At 36.9% G+C, this 27097-nt stretch overlaps 1 protein-coding gene across 17 annotated transcripts in view; it reads right to left on the bottom strand.

Annotated features, from left to right (window-relative positions):
• PPP1R9A (protein phosphatase 1 regulatory subunit 9A) overlaps nt 1-27097 on the bottom strand; it is a 313162-nt gene that overhangs the window by 80111 nt on the left and 205954 nt on the right. For 9 of the 17 annotated variants that reach the window (XM_059073785.2, XM_067042517.1, XM_067042516.1 and 6 more), the window contains exons 7-8: nt 24232-24297; nt 5880-6035 (exon numbers count right to left, since the gene is read on the bottom strand). In XM_059073785.2, the coding sequence (XP_058929768.1) occupies nt 5880-6035; nt 24232-24297 (222 nt within the window). The remainder of the gene's footprint in view (nt 1-5879; nt 6036-24231; nt 24298-27097) is intronic. The other 8 variants (XM_059073788.2, XM_067042525.1, XM_067042523.1 and 5 more) reach the window with 1 other exon arrangement.

The following is a 27097-nucleotide window of genomic DNA, read 5'->3' as shown; positions in this document are numbered from 1 at the left end:
AATAAATATGAATGCCTAGAGGAAATATATGAATTTCTTGAGAAATACAAAATACCAAAATTGGCCCAAGAAAAACTTGAAAAGACTAATAGCTATTATAAAAAAGTATTTCAAATCTTCCTCCACAAAGGCACAGATGGTTTTACAGCTGAGTAATAAACTTTCAGGGAACAGAAATTGCCATCTTATGCAAGTCATTAAGTATCTCTTAGTCATTTCTGAAAATGAAAAATAGAGGAGACTTCTTAACTTATATTGGAGCTAATATAACCTTTGTGGCAGCTTTTGATTAATCCACTCTAGTTAAGATTTTCTTAGGTGACATTTATATAATAGAGGGTACTATAAAATTTGAGAGAGGGTCAGAAAAAAAGGCTTGAATTAAACAGATACATTCCATAAACTTGGATGAAAAGAGTAAATGTGATAAAAATGCCAGTTTTCTGCAAGTTAATTTACTATCTTAATGTAATTACAGTAAGAAAATGCGAGGAAGTTTTTTCGAGGAGTTAAAGTGATTCAAGTGTTTTCTTGAATAAGTTGAAAAGTAACAGAATTTCTGAAGAGAAGAGTTAGATGGATCTGATTTATTCCATCAATGTTTTATATATATTCTAACAGTACAGCACCAAAAATTAATGAGAAAGTGGAACACAATATGAAGACCAAAAGCAGTCCGGAGTGTCAAGGCACAAATACTGTAGATAATAACGCTGGGCCTCCAACCAGAAGGAAATGGGTAAATGAGCATGTAATAAAAGTGCGAGCCCCCTTGTCAGCTACTTGGGAAAATTAAATTAGGGAGCTGTCTTGTTTATACAACAAATTCTAGTATATGCTTGATACCATTCATTCACCAAATATTTAACCACTAACTGTATGCCAAGAACCGTGCAAAGACTGTGGGTACAATATTCAGCAAAAACAGAGGAGCTTAGAGTCTAGTAGCAAGACACATAATGGGCTAAAAGTAGGAATGACTGAGAGAATGTTAGTCTAATTTGCTTTGCCCAAACAGTGTAACATATACTTTTGCTTGAAATAATGTAATTAAGAGAACTCTCTGTAATATGAGACTTTCTACAGACTCCAACACAAAATGACTCTCCACCTCCACCCCAGGTTTTGTGTATCATCTTGTGAAAAATATCTAACACTGTACAGTATTTGGGCATGTATGTTAATCACATAAAGAAATTTCAAACTGTGGTAGTAGCAGTGTACAAGATACAAATCCTGTGACAGAGGGCCACACAGTTGATACTGAGTAGCAATCTCCTGAAGAAATAAATATATTCATATGTTAAATATAAAGCAAAAGAGAATAAAAGGATTAGAAGTGAAATGATGTGGTATTTGTCTGTTCTAGAGGTGGTGACGAACCTCCAATTCTTAAAAGCCAAAATTAAAACTACAGATTTGGTTACTCAGGCTAAAACTAAATCAGCCATGCTATATAGAATGGGTCCAGATCATGGAGCAGCCTACACCAACGTCAGCAGCCATTTTCGGTAGAAGTCCAAACAGCAAAGAATTTAGGATTTAGAGGCCATATGGTCTCTGTACAACTACTCAGCTTTACTGTTGTAGAATAAAAGCAACCACAAACAATAAATCAATGCATATCCATGGCTGTGTTTGAATAAAGCTTTTTTTAACAAAAAAAGGCAGCAGGCCCAATTTGGCCAATGGGCCATAGTTTGATAACCCCTGGTCCAGATCACACAGCTGTCTGCACTATGGAGTCAACTTCAAACAGTATTTATGGAGCACTGAGTCCTTGGCTCAATTCAGAAAATGGAGGCTATAACCTTCCATATACTATTTCTGCTTTTTAGGCTCTTTAGCTTCCATTAAAAAAATGTGTACCCTATTTCCAGCTCAATTATCTAACAAAGAGTAAGGGTCATGCTTACCTGGCAACATGGAAGAGCTATATAATAGGCTTTTGCCAGGGTATACAACCTTGTCCTCACTGCCTCAAGGTTGGATTGAGAGTTACAACATTCAAGGAAGTTTTTTTTTTTTTTTTTTAGATTCCACATATAAGTGAAACCACATGGTATTATTCTTTTCTCTTTTTTTTAAATTGGAACAAGAATTTATTTGAACAGATTTATCAGAGGCTCACCAAAATCACAGCAGCATCGACCACAACTGCAACCACAAACACAAAACAAACAAACAAAAATATAATACTTCAGAAGACCCTTGGAATTCCATGGGCAACTATCAAGGACATTTGTGAATGATCAGAGCTTTTTATTCCTCTATTTCTTTCATTAGATGTATGTCAGAAGATGGGAAGGTGAGTGGACAATAACAAAGAGACAAACTAAATTGAGAGTGTTATATTAATTAGCACAAAATATGTGAGGATTTCCCAAAGTGTAGTAAGAATGAGATGAGGAAAACAATACAAGCTACAATCAGTAAAATCAGGAATATAAGCAAGGCGGGGGCATCTACTGAATATGACTGAGTCCTCTTAGATTTCCTAGAAGGTCCTAGGGTCTTTTTTTTATATATACAGCAGGTTCTTATTAGTTACCTATTTTATCCATATTAGTGTATACATTTCAATCCCAATCTCCCAGTTCATCCCACCACCCCCCTTTTCCCCCTTGGTGTCCATACATTTGCTCTCTACATCTGTGTCTCTATTTCTGCCTTGAAAACCGGTTCACCTGTACCATTTTTCTAGATTCCACATATATGCATTAATATATGATATTTGTTTTTCTTTTTCTGACTTACTTCACTCTGTATGACAGTCTCTAAGTCCATCCACATCTCTACAAACGACCCAGTTCCATTCCTTTTCATGGCTGAGTAATATTCCATTGTACATATGTACCGCATCTTCATTATCCATTCATCTGTCGATGGGCATTTTGGTTGCTTCCATGACCTGGCTATTGTAAATAGTGCTGCGATGAACACTGGGGTGCATGTGTCTTTTTAAATTATGGTTTTCTCAGGGTATATGCCCAGTAGTGGGATTGCTGGGTCATATGGTAGTTCTATTTTTAGGTTTTTAAGGAACCTCCGTACTGTTCTCCATAGTGGCTATATCAATATACATTCCCACCAACAGTGCAAGAGGGTTCCCTTTTCTCCACACCCTCTCCAGCATTTGTTGTTTGTAGATTTTCTGATGATGTCCATTCTAACTGGAGTGAGCTGATACCTTATTGTAGTTTTGATTTGCATTTCTCTAATAATTAGTGATGTTGAACAGCTTTTCATGTGCTTCTTGGCCATCTGTATGTCTTCCTTGGAGAAATGTCTATTTAGGCCTTCTGTCCATTTTTTGATTGGGTTGTTTGTTTTCTTGTTATTGAGCTGTATAAGCTGTTTATGTATTTTGGAGATTAATCCTTTGCCTGTTGATTCGTTTGCAAATATTTTCTCCCATTCTGAGGGTTGTCTTTTTGTCTTGTTTATAGTTTCCTTTGCTGTGCAAAAGCTTTCACGTTTCATTAGGTCCCATTTGTTTATTTTTGTTTTTATTTCCACTACTCTAGGAGGTGGGTCAAAAAGGATCTTGCTGTGATTTATGTCAGAGTGTTCTTCCTATGTTTTCATCTAAGAGTTTTATAGTGTCTGGTCCTACATTTAGGTCTTCAATCCATTTTGAGTTTATTTTTGTGTATGGTGTTAGTGAATCTTCTCATTTCCTTCTTTTACATGTAGCTGTCCAGTTTTCCCAGCAACACTTATTGAAGAGACTGTCTTTTCTCAAGGAAGATTTCTTAAAGAACAAATAGTTCATCTACTCTTCAGATAATATGTATTATTGGCTAAATCAGAGCTGAAGAGAAACAGATTATACCACTTCCTCCCACTTAGTCACTTCCTCAAGAAGAACTTTCTTTTCCTGCATTTTTCTTTGGTTTGAAGATATCAGTTAATGTAGAAAGACTTTATAAGAAATGGTCCTAAGATAGGCATTGCTACTTCTACTATAAGAGAATTCTAATCATTATATAATAGTGTACCTCATTGTCACTGAGACGTTTGTATCTGATTTAGAACTAGGAATAGTCATAAATCATCTGAAAAACCCATGTATTTTGCCTCAAGGACTCTGTGAACTATATAAATGGAAATGGTTCAACCTGGCTAATAACAATATGTGGAAGAGAAATGGGCACTCGAAACCACTGGGTGACATAAACAAATTTCTATATTACCAAGAAAAGCCATTCTGGTGGCAACTTGGCATTAAGTACAAGTCCCCAAAATATTCACATTCTTTGATCTAATAATTCCACTGTAAGAAATTATCCTAAGGATAATTTATTGCAATATTTATTATAACATTACTTTTAATAATTTAAAAAGACCTGGAAACAAAGGATATGTTCCAAAACAAAGAATTAAGTAAATTATATCAGAGCCATAAGATGAAACAGTAAATAAGCATCATTTATGGAAAAATATTTGATGACATGGGAAAATCCTAATAATACACTTTCAAGTATCAAGAGCAGGAATTTAACACAGTATACATCCTACAATCCCAAATACCACAATACTGAGATTAGGAATGATTTTGCATTTATACAAATCTGTATTTTCTAAAACTCTATAACGAACATAAGTTGTTTTATTTAATAAAAACTTACATTTGAAAAGTACATTCACTTTGACACTGGTCTCACAACTATAAATTTGTCATAGGGAATTTAAAAGGTAAGTCAATCTACTAGGTGTATTAGGTAAAACATGAGAACATATAAAATTGACCTGTTTATAATACATCAAAATTAGAAATTATAAATAAATTTATAAATTATAAATCTGCAATTATTATCCTTGTTTTTCATGAATAGGAGAATATATTTTCCAAGTGGTCAAGTCCCTAAGAGACTCGCAACCACAAAACAATGGTTTTCAAGTCTCAGTGCTTCAGGGTTATTGTGGGCAGGCTGTAAATAATGACATACTCATCTCCAACAACGGAGGATGTTCCAAAGCAATGAAGAATAAAATGCTTGTGGACCCATTCATCACTGTTTCTGTTTTACAAGTTGGGGTTCTGAGAAGTTAATTTGGAAGAAGAGTTTTTGTGGTTACCTGCATTCGTCCCCTCAGGATCCATTCCTGGCCCTTTTCTGACAGCTCCTGCTTCAGGAAGCTAATCTCTCCAGATTTCAAGACTGAATCTCCCAGGCTCCCCTGCCTGGGTTAGGCTGATGGGAAGTATCAACAAGAGGACAGAAGGGTCTTGGTATATTATCACCCTTACCCCCAGGATGTAGTTTTTAGCAGTGGTTGCATCTTACAGAGCTGCAGATGTTGAATGGCCCTCCTTCAAAAAAAGATAATCTGTTTCCCTCTTTACCCATTAAGCCAAAAGATGGTAACAACTTCCCCTGTGGCCAGTCCCTCTGCACTGCACCATCCCTTGGTAGTTCTGTTAACTCTACTCAAAGTTCATTCGTTAAACTTTCTTCAATTAAACCACTTGGGAATATCATCTGATCCCTGTTGGAACCTTGTCTATTTTAGGAAAAGAAAAACAAAAGCCTTTTTAGAAATCACTGCCTTCGAGGAAAGCCGGGCCCCAAAATTTTCATAAAGCTTTACAAATATAACCTTGACACGAAAACTGCAAATTTAAGCTATAGCTTGAAACTATGGAACAGACAAGTTAAAAACTGTCACTATGACAAATAACAAGCATTTAAATTGATTGTGGAATGAGATCTACTTAACTTTTGCCTTGAAATTCAATGAGATTCAGGACAATCTGTTACTGAAAGGCTTTCTTTAGAAAACTGATTATTCTTAATATACTTTTCAAACAAATATATATACTTAAAAATGAAATGGACAGCTATAGAAAAATAGTTTGCAGATCAGCAACTTACCTCTTTGAACTTGTGACTGAGCTTGCTTGTGTCCAGATCTGATGGGGAAAACATGTCTTCATTCTCAGGCAGCTCGAAGACTTCAATGGCAATGTCACTGCCAGGAAGAACAGGTCCTACCTCATCCTCCTCTTCATCTGTGGCATATTCTCCTGTCTGAAAGGAAGGGGATTTCAGAAATCCATCTATTCTTACCCATGTAGAGGTGGGTTATTTAAAAATATTTTTTATAAGAGAAATAAAATATGTCACCAAATGGTAAAAGTGTAAGTAGGCTTTTGAGTCAAGCATGCCTCACTCAGCCAATGTTACAAACAAATGTTAGTTCAAAGATCCAAAGTGACATGTTTATGCCATTTATAAGTGCATTTCTAAAAATCTAATAGCATCAGCAGTATCTTTAGTAAAGCAACAAAATCTTTATTTTAAATCAAAGTGTTTGATGTTTTTACTAAATAAAATTATGTTGCTAAGGGAAATAAGTAATTCCTTTAAATTCCCACCACCTGTAATGAATAAGTCACCCAATATTGACAGCAGGGAAGAAGGAAGGGGAGACCAAAAGATTCATCGAGTTGGAAAGGACCTTAATTAAGCCTTACAAGGTTTAGTAGATTGAGTCTCTTAAGTTTTAGAGTTTAATCAGCTCTGTTTCATTTGTTTGTTTAACTAATGTGGTGGTTAACTAGTGACCTAAAGGATTAACCAAAGGTTTCTAACTTACAGCCCACACAGGTGTATTGCTTTGCCTATACAGTACTACTTTAATAAATCTCAGCATTTTGGTAATGTTAAAAACTTTCACCTAAGATTCTAGATTTCCAGATTTTCTTGAGAAAGCCAAAGATCTGGCAATATAGGCACATAATGACATGATAACCACTGGCCAGAGTCAGCAGTCATTGTCCCTTTACACAGGTATACTTTCTAATACACCATAACTTCCATAATTCATTATTCTAAGCTTTTAGCATCACTCCTTCATGATACCCACAGGCCCCTGTAGGTATATGAGTTCCTGACCCTTGTAATAAATATTCCTCCTCACTACTAAGTTCCTTAACATTATTAGAAAGTAGCTCCTCTCCTGACAGCATCAGGCTATGAGACTCTAATTCAAAATAATTGTTTGAAATCTATACCGTCTGATATAATTTAAAGATAAATCACTGAGTCACAGTGTTGAAAAACAAAGTTCATTTAATTCATCCCTGTTCCTTCAGGTAGTATTACATTTAATACATAAAACAGTTAGGGATTCATATTGCCTTTAAAAAAAATTTCATAGTGTACTGAGTGATCTATTCCTTTGATTGAAGAGTTAGCATCTTACTGTTATTTTTTCTTTTGGTTCTACACTATATTCTTCTTGCTAAACCTGAAATGGTATTTACTTGACTATGTTTGCAAATGAAGGAAATCCAATCCTTAACCTCAACATAGTAATTCCTAATTTCTGGAAGACCATTAATGAATTGCCGTTCTGACTTCTCTCTTTCAAAGTAAAATAATTCTAGTTTCCTCATAGGTCTCATTCTCTGTAACTGTCTTTGTGCCTGTACTCAGACTTCTCTCCAAGGTCTCAGTATTTTCTCTTAAACTGTGGTGTCCAGAAGTAGATACAATTTCTATTAAGGAATCTGGCGGGCATTGACCACGATGAACAAACAAAGGATGCCTCAGCATCCTCAGACTCTTTTTCCACACACAGAAACTATTATCATGAAGACGTTGACTTTGGTGGCATTTGTGTATAGAAGTAAGGTCAGGATATTTCATACAGAGCAGTGATTTTCCAAACTGGTTACATGTTAGTTAGAACCCCCCTTCCCCCACACAGCCCAAATAAAATCAGCGATGCTTTGAGTGAAAGGGAAAGAGGTGGATGGCCTCTGTCTTTAAAAAAAAAATTTTTTTTAATTTTTGGCTGTGTTGGGTCTTTGTTGCTGTGTGCGGGCTTTCTCTAGTTGTGGTGAGAGGGGACTACTCTTCGTTGTGGTGCGCAGGCTTCTCATTGCGGCAGTTTCTCTTGTTGTGGAGCATGGGCTCTAGGCGTGCAGGCTTCACTAGTTGTGGCACATGGGCTCAGTAGTTGTGGCTCAGATGCTCTAGAGCGCAGGCCCAGTAGTTGTGGAGCACTGGCTTAGTTGCTCTGCAGCATGTGGGATCTTCCCGTACCAGGGCTCGTACCCGTGTCCCCTGCATTGGCAGGCAGATTCTCAACCACTATGCCACCAGGGAAGTCCTGGCCTCCATCTTTATACTATATAGCTCATCAGTACCTGGAACCCTAGGGGTCTTTAAAAACCAATCTGAAGGGAATTCCCTGGTGGTGCAGTGGTTGAGAATCCACCTGCCAATGCAGGGGACACGGGTTCGAGCTCTGGTCTGGGAAGATCCCACATGCTGCGGAGCAACTAAGCCCATGTGCCACAACTACTGAACCTGTGCTCTAGAGCCTCTGAGCCACAACTACTGAGCCCATGTGCCACAACTACTGAAGCCTGTACACTCTAGGGCCCATGTGCTGCAACTACTGAGCCCACGTGCTGCAACTAGACCCAATGCAGCCAAAAACAAATAAAATTTTTAAAAAAGAAAGAAAGAAAGGTCTGAGGTCTTCTGCCAGCATTCAGTAGGAGGGGCAGGATGGGAATAAAGATGCAGACCTACTACAGAATGGACTTGAGGACACGGGGTGGGGGAAGGGTAAGCTGGGACAAAGTGAGAGAGTGGCATGGACATACATACACTACCAAATGTAAAATAGATAGCTAGTGGGAAGCAGCTGCATAGCACAGGGAGATCAGCTCGGTGGTTTGTGACCACCTAGAGGGGTGGGATAGGGAGGGTGGGAGGGAGGGCGACGCAAGAGGGAAGAGTTATGGGGATATATGTATATGTATATGTATAGCTGACTCACTTTGTTATAAAGCAGAAACTAACACACCATTGTAAAGCAATTATACTCCAATAAAGATGTTAAAAAAATAAATAAAATAATAAAAAAAGAAAGACAGACAGAAAGAAACCAGTCTGAAAATGTCTAAACTGTAAATACCATTCTAAGTGTCTCTGGCACTGGCAGGGCAAGGTAGCTGAACAGTGGTGCTGGTTCGTTCCAGATAGCTTCCATTCATGGTACGATTAGTTCCTATTAACCTTAAAAGGACTCTAATTCCAGACTTGGTATTTTTTTTGTGATATTCTGTAAATTAATTCATCTCCTATTTATACATATTTTTAGAACTAATAGGTACTTTATGAATCCCAGTGATGTTAATTAATAGAAATGTAGCAAGGCTGGCAAAGTGCACAACTCAAGATAACCTGATGAAAGTTTTGATTTAGAGATATAAAACTCTGTGCTTATTTTTGCCCTATAGTTACAACTAGCAGCAAAGCTGGGTGTTTATCATGAAGGCCTAAGCCAGGAACATAAAATTCACTTCTATATCAAATCAATTTGATGACTATCATGAATGACTCAATAAAATCTTACGTTAAATTTAAAGTCTGATGACAATGCAGCACATTTTAAACATGAGTTGAAATGAACAATTTGATTTCCCTTTGCCACCTTGAAAATAGATACGACTTCACCATATCTAAGGGAATGAACATAAGCATGTGCTTAGGAGGGGGCCTAACCTATAACAGGATCTTAACAAACATTTTTAAAAGAATAAATCCAAGAATGCCAATTGCATTTACTTGGTAATATTTATAACCTGCTAAGGAAGTTTTCAATAATATCAAGAAAATGCACTGCAAAGTCATTTGATGAGAAGGCAGCATTCTATCACATTTATTTTTCTAACGCTCCTTTTAGTGAATAACAGGATGAGGGTTGTACAATATATACAGTTCTTACCTCTAAGTATAATTCTGGCTTTGTTACCCATTTGAGTCATCAAAATTATCTCCATAAATGTAAGTTATTAATAATTCTTTTGATTCTTTTATTTATTTATTTATTTTACTCTACCGGTCTCTCTCCTCAATACCCAAATCACCTGCAATTCTGCTAAAATTTTTAATCTTTCATTTCATCTTTCCATTTACTAATGTTTTCTGTTTCTAATTAGTCTCACAAGCATCCTGAGGACAAGATGTATATTTTACTGTCTTGATTCTACTTATTACTTACTAGAGACTCTGCATAGGGTGTTTAAAAACATTACATTGTCATTCTCTCTCACAGATCATTTACCACTCCCATCCTAAATAGGCTTTAGAATAAAGGGTGCATTTACTACAGAACCTCATAAACACCTGGAAGTTAAAAAGTTACATTTGGTAGACTTAGAATATGTGTTCTTCTGATTCTCTTATCTTTGTGGAAAATGGACATTATTTTTATGGTAATCTGCAAATAAAATAAATTACATGGAATGATATGTTAGCAGAATTTCATAAACCTCAAAATTAAATTGGACTGAAGCTGACATTTACAGAGGAAGATGGACAATGTTGTAGTCCCCAAAAGTTGCTACAACAAAGTATTTCCAGTGGTATCCAGGTCCTTCTCTTTATCTCTTTATTCTGAAAAGATTCGGCATCTTTCAAGTAAACAAAAACTCTTGAAAGTTCTTTGTCCCAACCTGCAAATCCACTTTAAATGAGGCAAGAATAGTTCTTGCCTTTTCATCTTCTTGTCTACCTTCTTGATTAATATCTTATACTTTTTAATGGCTTCCCAAAAAGGGTCAAAAAAAGAATAGTGATTATTTTGTAACTTACTATGTGCCCACCACTGTACCTTCCTTAAAAAACTAACTGATATAAGTATTACTATATCATGTTAACTTGAGGAAACTGAGGTTCAGAGACTTTACCCAAGGTCAATTCGTTATGTTGCTGAAGCTACACATCTAACGTATTCCAAAGCCCATGCTCTTTCTTCTATGCTATTCTGCTTACAGTCTACAGAACTAAAGCTTTGTAGAAAAAAAAGATGGAAGTTCATTCCTTTCATTTTTCTCCAACCAAAAACCCTGGTGCATAACGCTATTGTGTTGAAATTCACCCTCCACATCTTTGAACACTATTATTCAGTTCACTTTGAAGACTTGCACCTGCCTGCAATGAGCTCCAAAGTTACTGTCCTTTTCTCTCATAATATGCTCACCCGGGGCAAGCGCATAGAAGTCCCCTTCAAAAGGTTTAGCTTGGGCTTCCCTGGTGGCACAGTGGTTGGGAGTCCGCCTGCCGATGCCGGGGACACGGGTTCGTGCCCCGGTGTGGGTCTGGGAGGATCCCACATGCCGCATAGTGGCTGGGCCCGTGAGCCATGGCCGCTGAGCCAACGTGTCCGGAACCTGTTTGGTTCACAGGTATGCTGATGTTTCATGCACTTTTTCTTATATAAACCAGAACCAGAGCATATAATCTATAGAATTAATGCAGTGTCTTAAAATGGATGAAAAAGATTCCTGCAGGGCAAAATGAGTGCTAAGGTCCTCTAGATTTTTATGGTTTTCCTCTTTTACATTTACTTCTCACATCTAATTTTCTTGAGCTACCAGTCTTCACTGAATCTTTGCAAAGCATTGTATCTGCTTTCACAGACACAACTTCCTTTATACTCATATGCTATTAGAGGATTTAATATTTTATTTAAATACATAATTACAATGTTAAGTACAACTGACAGGTTCTGCATCTTCTGGTGCTTCTGGTGGGACCAGAAGCATGTAGACATATTAGAGCCTTGAATACTCAGGAGGGCTGTAGATCTCAGTGTCAGTTTTACAGAAAGAACAGACAGTATCTGTTATAGTGGTGAGTTATGTGGTGACCAATTAAAGAATCTTGGTTTTGATGTCACTTAGGCCTGGGTTCAAATCCTGGCTCTTGATATTGGTAAAGTTAGTTTTCAGATCTAAGTTTCAATTTCCTCATCTATAAAGCGAGGATAAAAATAGTTCCTTAGTATAACAAGGTTGTCATGACATTAAGTTAGATGGTACCTTCAGAGTGTTCAACACAAGGTCAGGAACATGGCAATGCTCTAAATAAGTGATCACTGCTGCTGCTGCAGTACTTATACTACAATAGCAACAGGCTAAAGGCTTCATCAAATCTTGTAACCAGACATCTGCTAACTTTTGGTCTCATAAATATAATATCCTGGAAGACCTTCCCACATGAATCTTTTAAAAGCAAAATGGTCATTTCTGAAGTAAAACTTTTCCTTTCCCTAAACCTGCTCCTCTTCTTGTATTCCCAGTTTTGGAGTAGGTACCAGCTTCTACCCAAGGCCAAGCAAACTTCCAGGCCTCTGTTCTCCTCACTGATTGACTCCCCTCCTGCCCCAGTGGTCCAAGATGAATATCCATCTACTTAGCACATCCCGTGAAGCTGCTGGCATAAGACTCTTCTAACCCACTCCTTTATGTTTCCATGGCATGCCTTCTGTCACTCAGGAAGCTTGGCTGTTTTTGTATCTGCCTCCTCCCAACAACTTCTTTCAACTGTAGGTTCCCTGAGAACGCCAGGCATAATCTATCCCTGTGATCCCAGTGTGGCTAGCACACTGCTTGGCATACAGTAGGCACTGAACAAATGTTAGCTGAGTGAATTAATACAGTTTTAGCCACATCTGCACAGCACAGCAGAGCCTGATTTTCCTGTTAATTCTCAGCTTTCAAGTAAGAAATACAGTGAAGCACAGCTGCAGCTGGGGCCTAAATGACCCTTTTGGGGATTTTCTCTTGTTGTTAGGTTCAACCATTAGCAGTAATTTTTGCTGCAGCAATGTTTGTTCTGGTAAATTCAGGGAAACTAAATGGTGCTAATCATAAAAATAGCCTTAATTACGCAGTTTTTGTTGGAATTTGTTTACGGGAATTGAATTTGGTTATATATATTTTCAGACTCAGTTCTGTGGGAGAATAGAAGAGAGTTGCTTTTTCTCTGGAGGAGAAAGACCTCAAACTAACACTTTAATGTTTAAAATTCCTAAGTCTGTGCCAACCATCCAGATGGCTTTCAGCAAAAGCATCCCCTTCTCTGCAAAGGCATCTCTCTTTCCATTTTCTGTCAGTTGACTTCTGCGTGTCCTGATTTTGTAGTGTTGGGCTACTTAGTCTCTTTTCACATCACTGGGAATAACAGCACCTTCTTCATAAGGTGGTTGGGAGAATTTCTAGTAGTGATATATTCAAAGTATTGATCACAGTGCCTAGAATATGCTAAATGACAAGACGACTTTATGAGTACGATTATTTTCACTGTCCCTCGTTTCTCCAGGACAATGCCACAGAACAGTACAACAAAAAAAGAGCATGGCCTGGGGGCTGGAGAGACCAGGGCTCCCAAAGAGAAAAAACAATGTCACAGCTGTATGATAGTGGGCAAGTCATTTAGCTTGTATCTTCCGTGATCTCCTCTTCTATAAAATGGTTCAAAAGATACCAATCTCATAGGTACTGAGAGGATTCAAAGAAATAAAATATGTAAAACATCCAACATGATGGCCCAAGATATATATATTCATTTCTCTCATTTATCAAGTCATTCAAAATTTTCTTGTCAGTCTTTGTTCTCAGAATGTTGAACATTTCACTCCATTCTTAGTGTCTAGTCGCCAAATCAAGAAACATCTAAAATCTCTATCTTGATTACTCATAAGGCCTCTCGTGTTCCCTGCCTTCAGATGCTCAGCTCCTCGGGTTACTGATAATACTGCTGGCAAATTATTCTTCCTAAAATTCTGACCAGATAGATATAAGATTTGCCTATAAAATCTTCTGTAACAATTCGAACTCATTTTCCCCTTCTTAAAATTGTTACAGCAATTGTGGTAGACCATTTAAAAATCAGAATTAGATGTTACAGAGTTTTAAAGGTTTTTTTTTTTAGTTTTTTTCTCCCTTCCTTTTCAAAAGTATACTCCTCAAAAGCAGGGACTCTCTTTACCACTCTGGTAGGCAGGCTCTAAAATGACCCCTAATGATCCCTTCTTCCTGGGCAATCATGCTCTTGTATAATCCTTTCCCTTGAATGTGGACTGGATCTACAGACTCACTTCTTTTTTAATTTATTTTTTATTTTTGGCTGTGTTGGGTATTCGTTGCTGCGCATGGGCTTTCTCCAGCTGCGGCGAGCTGGGACTACTCTTCGTCGTGGTGCGCGATCTTCTCATCGTGGTGGCTTCTCTTGTTGCGGCGCACAGGCTCTAGGTGCATGGGCTTCAGTAGTTGTGGCTCGTGGGCTGTAGAGCACAGGCTCAGTAGTTGTGGCTCACGGGCTTGGCTGCTCTGCGGCATGTGGGATCTTCCCAGACCAGGGCTCGAACCCGTGTCCCCTGCATTGGCAGGCAGATTCTTAACCACTGCACCACCAGGGAAGTCCCTACAGACTCACTTCTAACAAGCACAATACAACAAAAGTGATGGGGTGTCACTTCTAAGATTAGTTTACAAAAAACTGTGACTGGTGTCTCTTTTGTCTTCTTGCTCTTCAAAAACAAGCCACCATGTTGTATGTGGCCCCATGGAGAGGCGCACATCACAAGGAACTGATGTTTCTGGCCAACAGCCAGCAAGGACCTGAGGCTTGTCAAAAGGCACATGAGGGAGCTTGAAAGTAGATCTCCTGCATTCTGCCAACAGCTGTGAGTGAGCTTGGAAGCAAATCTTCCTCCAGTTGAGCATGTATATGACTGCAGCTCTGGCTGAAACCTTATTTTTGGCCTTGCAAGAGATCTTGAGTCACAGGTGTCCAGGTAAACTGACCCACAGATACTGTAATGTGTGAATACTTCTTATTTTAAGTTGCTGAGTTTGGTGGTAATTTGTTATAGAGCAATAGAAAGGGGGTACTGCCATAACAAATATAGAAAAACAGGGAAGTCTGGAAACAGGCAGTGAATGAAGGCTGGCTGGAAGAATTTTGAAGAGTATGTTAAAGCAGCCTAAATTGCCTTGAAAAGACTGTAAGTGGAGATCTGGAAGGGGGATCCTTGTTGTGTAGTGGCAGAAAGCTTTGCCACATTATCACCTTCTTTAAGGAAAATGTAGGAAATATCCCTACTGAACTGAGTGAGCCAGGGAAGTAGATTTCCAAACAAAGTGCTGAAGGCACTGCCTGATTTATTCCTGCTGCTTCTACTAAAATATGACAAACAGAGATCAATTGAGAGGACTGTTGAACAGAAAGGAACCAAGACTTGATGGTTCTGAAAGTCTTGATTCTAAAATTAAGAAATGGCTTCCAAACAAAGTTCAAATCCAGGATACTGTCATGGTCTAAAAATGAAGCAGCAGCTGTGACCGTAAAACTCTTTTGTTAAGAATTTTGAGCTTAGGAAACTCAAATTTTTTATAATAGGTGGTAAGCAAGTCTGTCACCTACCCTGAAGAGAGATACTATCTCTATTTTCCAAGGTTGTTCGCTAAACAAATATCATTGAAAAAATAATCTGAAACAAAGGCCAACATGCCTCTGCTCACAAGACATGCAGAGAAGTGAGAGAGCCACAGGGGAATTGTCTCCCAACAATATCCACCCTCATTTCTACACTATCTTGGCAACTGGTGAATTTTTCCATGAGTATGACATTCCCTTGACTACACTGATAAGTGTGACCAAGACTGGCTAGGACCAAAACTGTTCAGTCTGTCTCACAGCATATAATTAAAACTACTATTAAAAGAACTCCAAACAGCAGAATGAGCCCAACTTGCAGTACTGAGATCAACCATACTCCCCAGGCTTCAAGACTCTACTGGCTAAACAAATCCCATAAACCATCAGGGTCTACCTTAGAAATCCAGGTGGCTTTCTCCTTAAGCTTCTTCATTGAGTTTTCCACTTGGTCTAAAGTATTAATCCAGGTATAGCAGGAGGTATCAGTGATTGCACAGACTAGGCATTGGACCACAGGAAGAAATCTAGGGTTCAGGGCGATTCTATCACCCATAACAACCCTGGCCAGTGAGTTGAGGTCAACCTGAATGCCTTCCAGGATAGAGGTGGTGTCACTGATAACATCACCTAAAGTTTGGAACAAATTTTGAACCACCTTATCTAATTAAATGACTCCAAACCTAAGAATAATTGCATATAAATAAAAAGTCAGCTATCCCCCAGGAGAGCAACCCTGATTAACTAAGAATAGCCTCACTTTGGAGGGATCTCTAATGTCATCTGAGGGCTACATGATCTGATAATTACAGTGTTTCATTTAATACATGAAGGCCTCTTATGACTACCCCTAAGCTTCATGAAAAGTCTCAAGAGTTTGATCAATTGCCACAATTTGTTTCTATAGTTTGCCATCCTAAACTTTAATCTGTAATTTTCCAAGTGACAGACCAACAGGCTGTTGACAGCAGCTCAAAAGTCAGTAAAAATATCACAAGGTTCATCAAGGGGAGTACTGGCCAGAGTTATAAGTATGACCTTCAATTCTGCCCAATGAGCAAAGTGACCATGTTCATTTTTGGGTCTGCATAGCTAGTGCTGAGGTTGGAAAGCCTAGCAGATGGAATTGGACAGCTTGGCTGAACCATTGGTGAAACAAGCCCAGGCATTTAAGGAGACCTCTATGAACCAAAGGCCTCATTGAGCTAGAGCCCTTGTTTCAGGAGGATAGTAGCAGATAGTAATAACCCCCAAATAAAAAGCTGCTACTTGTTCATGTAAATCTAAGATGCTGCTGGGCCAGGCTAGCAGCTTTCTTGAATCTATCATTTCCATTTGATAAGCAAAGTCTCTTGGGCCCTTCCAACCTTATTGATCAGTGAGGTCAAGTTGACCCACATCAAACTGAGAATATTAGGCCAGAGAGTAACAAGGCCTCCATGGGTCAAGCATTCAGTTTCAGTTTCCATAAGAGCTTAGTAGGAGGTTAATAGCTACCCCATCTCCTCTTTTGGTTGCTGCATCAGGCATGCAGTGTTGTGTTGAGAAATGGCCTGAGTATTCTGGCAGCCTAAGTGTTTAAATAAACTGCGATTTACTTCCTGCGATTCTATATTGTTTCTACTGGACCACCTGGAATAAAACAGGGAGAGTCATCTACATATCCTACTATCACTTCTCTCTATGTGGCACTCCTTGAGAGGGAGAATCTCCACTGTCACTAATGGCACAAAAAACTGCAGGCATAAGAAATCAATTCCATTGCAGATTTAGCAGTGGAAGCACTGCTAAAAAGCATAACAGCTTTACAGTGCATCTCCCAAAAGGGTCCCATCCACCCTTTAAAGGCTTCTTCAGCTTTCCTTCTTGCTTTGGACTCTGCCCAAACTGCATCAGTTGAATCTGGATATCCTTTCTCACTATGGGATCAGGTGAGATGCTGACTGGTGAGCCAGTATGCACAGAACCATAAAGTTTGAGTGCCTCCCCTCCCAAAGTTTCCCAGTATATTCAAGGGGTTCATATAGCATTTGATCTCTCTGGAGGACAAAGAGATCTATCTTAGCCTGACCCCTCATCATCTTTCTCCTAAAAGCAGCTGAGTAGTAAGAGGGGACATCAAGGGGCACAGAGGCAGAGAGAAGCTCTGTGCCTGTAATAAGGTGCCGTAATAATTCATTTCCAATTATTCAGTTGATTCAATCATTCAATTTCATGTGATAAGTAGTAGTCCATTTTCAGTTTTGAGCAGTGCAGTGGTTAATATGTTTTGACCAAACTTCCAATGTCTGTGGTCCACCTAAAGCACTATGCAGGGTGAGTCATCATCACTGATAGAACCAATTTAGCTTCAGAGAGTTTTTGACTCAGAAGCCTTATCCTTGACTCCTACAACAGGGACTCTGTTATGGAGTCCATCTCAATCTGGAGTCCAGTCATAAGTGTAGTGTGAACATAAGGGATGGGGACGTTTTTCAAGTGGTAATGCTGACTGCAAGAATTTATCCAGATTGTTTTGAACAAAATAGTGTCTCATTCTCTGGTGAGTTACTTTTATCAGCATTATAGACCAGTTAGGACCCAAACACTCATCCATGGTTTCCCACAGGAGTTTGTCAATCTGAAAGAAATCTCCCTGACAGGGCTAATCTTCCCTTATAGCAGTCAAGACCCACTGCAAAAAGCTTCACGACATTTTACTGTCTGAATGAATCTAAAGTTGGCATGATAAACTGCAGGAGGGGTTGAGTCAAAAGGCAGCTCAACTGTTGCTATTTCTCCTTAACTAGCATTATGTTCCTTGTCCCATAATCTCCCCAGTGAACCAGCCAAAGTTTTAAGGATTTACCAGGCTTTTGACTATGACAATGACAAATTCCTTCCTTTCATGCTCAGTGTCAGTATGTATCCCTGTAACTGCTATCTGAACAAGGTCAAGACCTTCTTCTAACCCAGAATGGGTCTTCATACTAGTTGATTTTTGTATCATGATTTTTGTGTTGGTATCTCAAGCCACAATTTCCAAAGAGTAATAAGAGAGCCAGATGATTCCTGCACATGCAGGCATGTCAGTAGAGACACCCATACATGCCTGGTAACCTGCATCTTTCATAACAGGCAGTAAGTATTACTGTCTTTGCTCAAGAGGGAAAGTCTACCTGTATCTTCCAAGACTGTTATCCATATAAACACTTGAACAGATAGTCTAGAACAAAGGGCAGTCAATGCCTCAGAAATGTTACAGCCTTGGAGAGAATTGTTTCCTGATTTTTTTTTTTTTGTAACTTATCAAAGTCTTCTGGTGTTGACTTTTTACTCACTCAAATGAAGCACAGAAACCTTATTTCCCTTTACTCCGATTATTATTTAATGGAAAAAATGTCTAGAAAGTCAGCTGATTTTTAAAGTCCCTACAATATTATTCAGTTTACCTTTTCAAAGACTTTCCAACCATTATTCCTTTCTATATACTCAGCTCTGCAGGTAAACTGGTCTTTTTATTTCTTGAGCACACCTAATATTGGCCCAGCTTCTTAGTTACAGAAAACAAATAAACAATAACAACAAACAACTTCTTGCAAATAAAAATTGAAACCACATATCTCAAATTCATGCCTTTACTCTTGTATGTCCTTTGTTGCGATGATTCTTTTATACTCTGGTTATCTGGCCTTTTGACAGACTGCCTTGAAAATGATTTAAATTCTTTGCCATATATATTTATTGTTTCCACAGCAAAGTAGCAAGCTTCTTGGGAGTATAAACTATATTTTTCTATGACTCAATATTCCTAATTCAATTCCTCTTAATAAATGATAGCTACTTACTAAGACACAAATGCCATTGTCTTTAAATCTCTGATAAATATATTCTATATGAGGAGGGAACCAGTGATCCCTATTTTTCCCACTGAGATCCAGAACTAAACAGTCAATAGACCAAAGTAGACCTCTGTATTCAAATGTCACATTGCAATTTCAAATTGGCAGCCTTCCTTGAGTTTCATTTTACTTGCCAAGGAAACAATGAAGCACTTATTCTGATGCCAGCAGGACTGTGGGAAGAGACTAAGAGATTTGTATTTCCCTAAATCTTTACTCTGCAGAAGAGAACAACTACACTGACCAAGTGGCACATGTTATTATTATCTTAATAATTCTTTAATCATACAACAAATTGAATCTTAGAAAATATGGTGTATTCATATAAAAATTGACTCATATGATTGCAAAAATGCTGATTATCACATAGAACCAGAAGTTACAGCTACAGAATTTATAGTAAACAAAAAAGTAAAACCAACAAAAATATTACTGATGGTATGTCTATGGATTATCTACAGATAAATAATAAATATAATCTCAAACTTATAATTTCCTTTGAGGGAGAATAATTTTACTCCTTTCCTCATTATGGCTATCTGGTGGTTTGCGGAAGCAATTTCTTCTTGAGAAGTGTCTGCAATACCAGGACTCAAAAGTCTTTACGTCAGTTTTCCTGGCATCTTTCAACTGGACAACTCCAGCTCTGATTGCATCTAACCCTTCCCACAAACTCCCATTACCCTAGGCTATTTACAATGCATATTCTGTTCCAGCAGGTGTGAGGCTGAGTGGAGAAATCTGCAATCTTAAAGATGTACTATGAGAGTCCCACTTTGAGACACAGAGTCTCAACTCATTTTATAGGTCCTTGGAGAGCAGGAATCATGTCATATTCACTTTATAGCCACATAACTATTTAACATAAGCAATTGGACATGGCAGATTTTAGTTTTCTTCATTAAATATTGAGTTAACACAAAGAGTATTTATGAAATATACAAAAAGTATAATCAATAATGATGTAACCACCACCAATTAACTAACAACTTAAGAAAAGGAGCAGTACCACTACATTTCAATTATAATCCTCTCTGTGTGCCTCCCTGATTCTATTTTAGTCGCCTGCACTTCGGAATAATTCTGCTGAGTTTTATTATTCTTGTTGTTCTTTAGTTTTACTATATATTTTTTAACGACTAAACAATGTATCATTAATTTTTACATGATTTTAAACTTCATATAAAAGGAATCATGTATTCTTCTGTACCTTTCTCTTTTTAATGGTATACTGCTGAAATTCTTCTAACTGTTGTGAACTGCAGAAACAACTGCTGTGTATCATTGCACTGAATGAATATACTACAATATATTTATCCATTCTCTTCTTGATAGAGATGTCAGTTGTATCCAATTCTTTTCTATTACAAGAATGTTATTATACATGTCTTACACCTCATGAATTTAAGAATTTTACTAAGGTGTTTAGTAAGAAATATAATTGTTGAGTCAACTTTACTAGATAATGCCAAATTGTTTTTCAAAGTGAATGGGCCTATTTATACTCCGATTGCAGAGAATAAGAGTTCCTTTTACTCCATATCCCCACCAAAACTTAAAATATCTGATTTAAATCAATTTAGTAGGTAGGAAATAGCATTTCATTTTTGTTTTTAACTTTTACATTTTGATTCCTAATATGTTTGGGCATCTTTTCACGTGTTCGTTGGCCACTGAGATTTCTTTTGCTACGATATGACTATTCAAGCCAATAGCCCATAAGCAGTCTTTCCCACTGGCTCATGGAGGACTTTTTAGATAATTCTCTTTCAGTTATTTAGTTTTCAAATATTTTCTTCCAGCTTCTGCCTTTGCTTTCACAAAGGCATTCTTTTGATGAATAGAAGTTCTTAATCTTAATGTCAATTTTCTCAATTGTTTCCTTTATGGATTTGCTTTTCTTAAGTGTTCCTTAACATAATGAACCATTTCTTACAGTGAAGTCATAAAGATATTCTTGTACACTGTCTTCTAAATTTTATAGCTTTGCTTTTCACATTTGAGTAGTTAATCTATCTGGAATGTAGCCCATGGGGCTCTAGCTTTAAGATGGAGTTCTTCAATTAGAATTCCACTTTGGGTGGGCCGTGGGCTTTTTCTATTGTAACCCAAAGCAACACCAATTACAGTATAATCATAATATAGAGAACACTTAGGATAAGTATGACATTATGATAGAGATATGAAATAAGCCAGACATTAAAAAGTATGTACTTTATGATTCCATTCAAATGACATTCTAGGATTGACAAAATTATTGTGTCAGAAAAGCAGACTGAATGCTTTTCTGGGGCTGAGAGTGACTACAAAGTTCTATAAGGGAACTATTTGAGGTAATGAAAATGTTCTGTATCTTTATTGTGGTGGTGGTTATTCATCACACTGTTAACCTAAACACACTTGAAATTGGTGCATTTTATAGTATATAAATTATTCTTCATTAATGTTGATTTTAATATATGAAATATGGATATATAGTAATAAAAATTATCAAATTACATACTTAAGATCTACATATTTTGTTCTATGTCAATAAAATAATTTTCAAAAACCCCTTTAAAAACAAGAATTCCAAAAAATCAATTAAGAGTTTTTACCACCACCCTTACTAGCATCAATATCAGTTAAAAATAAATGGAGCCCTTATCAGACCAGGCAAACCTCCACAGTAAGGCATCTTTAGGACATCAGTCCTTGGTAAGGTCACCATTTAGTTTTTCCTGCTGATGAAAATGTATTTCTATGATTGAAGGCTATTTCTAAGTTAATACAATGGGCAGGAGAAGATGGTTATCTATGTAGTATTGATTTTGGCATCATTTAGGCCATTTCAACTATTCTGTTTCTACTACATGTTTATTCATTTATGACTAAAAAGTCATGTCAATGTGAGTCACCAGGTTGCCATTTTTAAGGTCCTAAAGGTTTTCAAGGAATGAAATATGCATATTTATTTTTTTGGTTTTACATGCAGAAGATTTTAGTGCAGTATGATAGAGATAGGGTCTTCTTGTAAATTCACGGTCTCTCAAAACAATTAAAATGTGTTAGCAAAAGCCCACAGAACGGTGCTAAACCCGAAAGTGCCAAAGACAAGTACAGCTTATTCCTTCAGCCCCTTCCCTATTTTCAATCTCTAGTCTAACTAGGTTTGACATTTCTTTTATCCCTGTCTTCTATGCCATTCTTCCTTCACTATTTCAGATTATGTTCCTAACTAAATTTCATTCTCCTCATTTAACTCTACTCTCCACTTTTCATCTTAATATCCTTTGAGTGATTCAAGTCAGTTCAATTTCTTGGCTTCCTCTAATCTGCCCAGTGCTGTACTCATCCCTGTATGTATTAAAAATTAACCAGCTATCGAGACCTGTCATTGAAGACATTACAAGCTTATGGGTAAAAAATGATAGAAAGTGATACACAAGGTGCCTACTGACTCAGTTAAGAAGGGGCCCTCAGCCCAGCTGAGAGAGCCCAGGAAAGCTTTTTGGAGAAGACAGATGAAATCTAAACACAGCCCTGAAAGGTGAACAGGATTAGTGGGCACAAGAGAACAACAAAGAGTGTATGGAATGACATTCAAGGTAGAGAAAACAGGAGGAGCAAAGGCATGGGAAACCACAGGATCCTTATGGCCCACTGGAAAGTTAGTCAGTTTCCCAGGCTAATAAGGCCCATCTCTCACTATGCATTTTAGCATGTTAGAGCTTTTTGGTAAAAAATTATAATTTATAAATGTTTTTAAAGTTGGAAAAATGCTGTCATTTGTGTTTGTTTCTGTGACATTTCTATAACACTGTAAACTCTGCGGTTCATCACTGAATTGTTCTAGCATGGTTTCTAGAAAGTACAAAGTCTATAATCTCAGAGGAATTTAATGGCATAGAAGTACTTGATAAAGTGTATCTGATATTTCATATTTGGCTCATGAATTAATATGACAATGTGGTAGTTGGAAAGAAAATAAGAAAACATATTCAAATCACTTGAATTATGATAAACAAAATAAAACTAAAAAAATGAGCTACAAAAAGATGGCATTACTTAGGCAAAGGTTTCTACTCTAACCTCTAATTTCCCTTTACATTGCACATCTTCCTGTCTTTGCTCCATGTTATAAATAATAATGTTTCTATACACAAAGAATATTTCTAGAGAGGACCTTTCAAGTAGAGGAAGATGTCTGCCTCCTGGGGATAGTGCATTTATGTGGGTGTATATGTGCGTGTGCATGCATGCATGTGTACACTGCTTAGGTAAGACCAAGAATGGAAACAGTCTTTAACTGAATGTCTTCCAAGCACCTTATGATTCTGGGTTTCAATTACAATGACCACTACTATAGATTTGGGGATCACAAACAAAAGGACATAATTAAATTAAATAATTTTAAAGGTCCAGTCAAACTGGAGTCTGTAAACAAGTTGTTTTTCTTGTTTTGTACTTCTTCTATTCTTCTGGCTCCTCTAATCACCATAAAGCAATCTCCCTTTTAAATACACCTGACTTTCCATTTCTAAGTTATTCTATGGCTGTTACTGGCAGCTAAAGATAGTGAGAATTAGTTTATGATTTAAAGTGTAAAATCTTTTTACACATTTTAGTATGCCTACCATATAAATTGTGCAAACAAGTACTATTATAATTTAAATATATATACATTTAGTTTTTTGAAAAATTAAGAACTTTGTATCAAATGATCCTTTTCTAAGAAAATAATCACTAGATTTAAAGACAACATAAATCACCGTGTACGTTATATTTTATGAACATCATACAGCTCTGTTGTTGGGTATCATTTTCTTCCCTTTAATATAAATCACAACATATTTAAAATGTTAGGGGTTTAAAACATCCATGGTTAAATATTAGGAAGTGAGTCCAAATTGCAGAAACTGTGCCTAAAATATGTGCTATGTTTCAGTTAATTATTTTTCAATTGGTTATTTTCAAACTATTATTCAACATACAAAACACATGGCTCTAGAGAAGTTCTTCCAAGCACAGATCTAATTAATAAGACACATAGAATATTTAACTTCACACATGAAAGCAGGAAGGTACAGATAGGCATTATTTTCCACCAAAAAACGAACCTTAAGGAAATAGTTGTTATTGTTATTGCAGTTGCCAGACACTCCTTGCAATTCAGCCACAGTGTTCTAAAATGGTTGACAACAAAAATTTAAAAAGGCTTTTTCCCCCACTAGAGAGCAGCCTAATGAGAGAAAAAACACTGAAGTTCCAGCGCTTGCTGTAACACGAACTTTCAAGAACTAATACCCCTAACGCTTAGTTTCTTAGCCCTATACACACAGCATAAAGCCAGTTCCCATTACTAAAAGGCCATCCATAATAACTGCAGTCTGTTGTTCACACGACACCAGCTGCTTCCAGACAGGGACAGCAAACAGCATGAGTGAAGTTTAATGTTATCCCTTTAATGCTTTTCACATAAAAATTACATTGTTGTAAACCTTTAACACATGCAAACCATAGCTTCCACTGTATTTCTGCCTCTAATTATTACATATTAACACAAGCAATAAAAATGCATATCCATGTAGGCAGTTGCTCTAAATGGTATTCAGTACTTTAAAAGATTCTAAAAATATAATGTTGTCATGATACAGTTGTTAATAATAATTTCTAGTAATAAAAACAAATTATGAAAGAAAGATTAAATTATATTTTAAGAGAAGGAGCCTCGGTTTCTGGAGTGATGATTAATCTTGCTATGAACTACTACACAAAGCGGCTTTGAAATGCCATCTATACTCTAAGACTTTAAAGTGTAATAAATATTATATTTAAAGAAGACCAAAATAATCATATAATTTAAAAAGTATATGTAAAATAATTCATTTTAATGTGAACCACCATTATATACTTTCTAATTTTAAAAAGTGGTACAGTACCAGTTCACACTTCATTTCCAGTCTGAGCCCACAGTGTTTCACATTGCATATTGCTCTTTGATAGAAACAGATACCCCAAATATACATACATGACCTACGCTACACAAAACATATACCAGAACTACATCATCTCACCATTAAAAGGTAAACATTGATAACTGTGGAGTATGAATGGCAATTAAACTTGTTATTGAAAATAAAATCTAGCTGAAAAATTTACCATACCCCCAGAATTTCGTGGGATAGTGCTGACTGTCTGAGGGGTTTACTGAAATCCTCCATGGTTACCTTTCAGATTGTTTAAAAAAAAAAAAAAAAGGAAAGAAAGAAAAAGAAATGAACAATAATTCTATAAATCCAGAAGTACAATCACCCAATCACAGATATATTCAGATCTACATTTAAAATTTTTCAGTGGTTCAGATTTATACCTCCCTCTTCTTTATAGGATCCTCCCTTTTATTTTTCAGCCTTTAGGCAGAGCCATTTTAACTTAAAAAAAAATCATAATGTTAACAGAGAATGCACAGAAACAGGAATGCAACTCAAACTGAACTGGGTGTTTGCTTATTTTAAACTGTATCCTAGTTTAAATATTTGAAGGAAAAAAACCAGAAAATTCAGAAATTTAAATGAAGTTTGGGTATTATCTATATATTTTAAATTCTACTGGAGTATGATTTATGATTTCTTAAAGCATTAAAACAGATATATGTAAGCACACACAATACATACTAAGGTATTCTTAATCCTAAATATGGTTCTGATAAGACGCCCACTGAACTCTTACAATTTCAGGATATATTTCTCACATTGCAATGTTTTCCCTGTAGGCAATTCAAGCAAGCAACTCCCCTCTGTCAATGTGACAGGTTCCAAGTTAGAATCAACCTTGGATTATTTGACCAAAACCAGAGCTATCTATTCTTTGGTAGACAAAGCTGATCTAAGTGCTGGCTCTGGAAATTAGTTGGATGAACATGGTTGTTCTGCATTTAATTAGAGGTTTTCCTGGCTGGCCCAGGGAATGTCACAGGGGATATTACCAAATGAAAACGATTCTAACTTTGAAATCATAGGATGATTCTATAAATGATAAGAAAAACAAGAAACCAAGTGATTGATTACACAACTCAGGGTTAACAAAGATATGTAAATCAATAAATTGTTCAATTACATATAAAATTAAATCAATTATTCAAGGACCATTTACTCGCTGGATAACAAATATTGGTTCTCATTTCCATTATGTCTTCTATTTTTCATTAACACAGAGAGAGAATATATAAAAAATAAGGACATAACACTCAGATCAATCAATTTAACAATCTGGGTAAACTGTAACCAGATAGTAAAAAATTAGTAAAAAATGAATTTAATCAAGTAAATAAATTAACATGTGTACACAAAAGTAGATTTTTACTATTTGCAGGGTTTTCATCTCTCCAATGCACAGAAAATTAATGGTAGGTTTTAGGTGGGCATGCTTTGGTGAGGCAGTGTGTAACACACAAGAAAGGGAAAAAGGTATGTCAGAGAGGAACACTAGAGAGAAAGAAACAATGGGAAAGGGTTCCTTAACCTTTTCAATAAAGTGAAGGTTACTAGGAGTAGCATAATAGCAAGCACCTGCTTTCTATTTCTACAACTTACAGACAGAAGAAAAAGTTTAACTTAAAGCTAAAATGTTTTTTTTGTAAAATAGTTGTATACTTAGCTATTCTTCCCTTTAAGCCCTATCTTCATAGGCTACTTCTGAATTAAGTATTTACCTATAGTAAAAGAATTTTGCAAGTTTTCAATCCCCCTATTATTAGAAATATAGAACAAAGAATTACAGAACCTAAGTATTACAAGAAACTCCATAAGCCAAAACAGGAATCTTCCTTCCAGCATCTCTTGTTCCCCAGTTATTCTGTGTGTGCCTAAAAACAGACAGAGCCATCAGTCTACTCCATTCAAAATCAGCAGTGTGTTGCAAAGAGTCCAGGCCTTGGAGCCAGGAAGACCCTGTTCCCATCCTAAATCTGGCAACCACTAGCTA

Source organism: Kogia breviceps, chromosome 9 (genome assembly GCF_026419965.1).
Source record: "Kogia breviceps isolate mKogBre1 chromosome 9, mKogBre1 haplotype 1, whole genome shotgun sequence".
Lineage (NCBI taxonomy): Eukaryota > Metazoa > Chordata > Mammalia > Artiodactyla > Physeteridae > Kogia > Kogia breviceps.
This window is presented reverse-complemented; position numbering and strand designations above follow the sequence as displayed.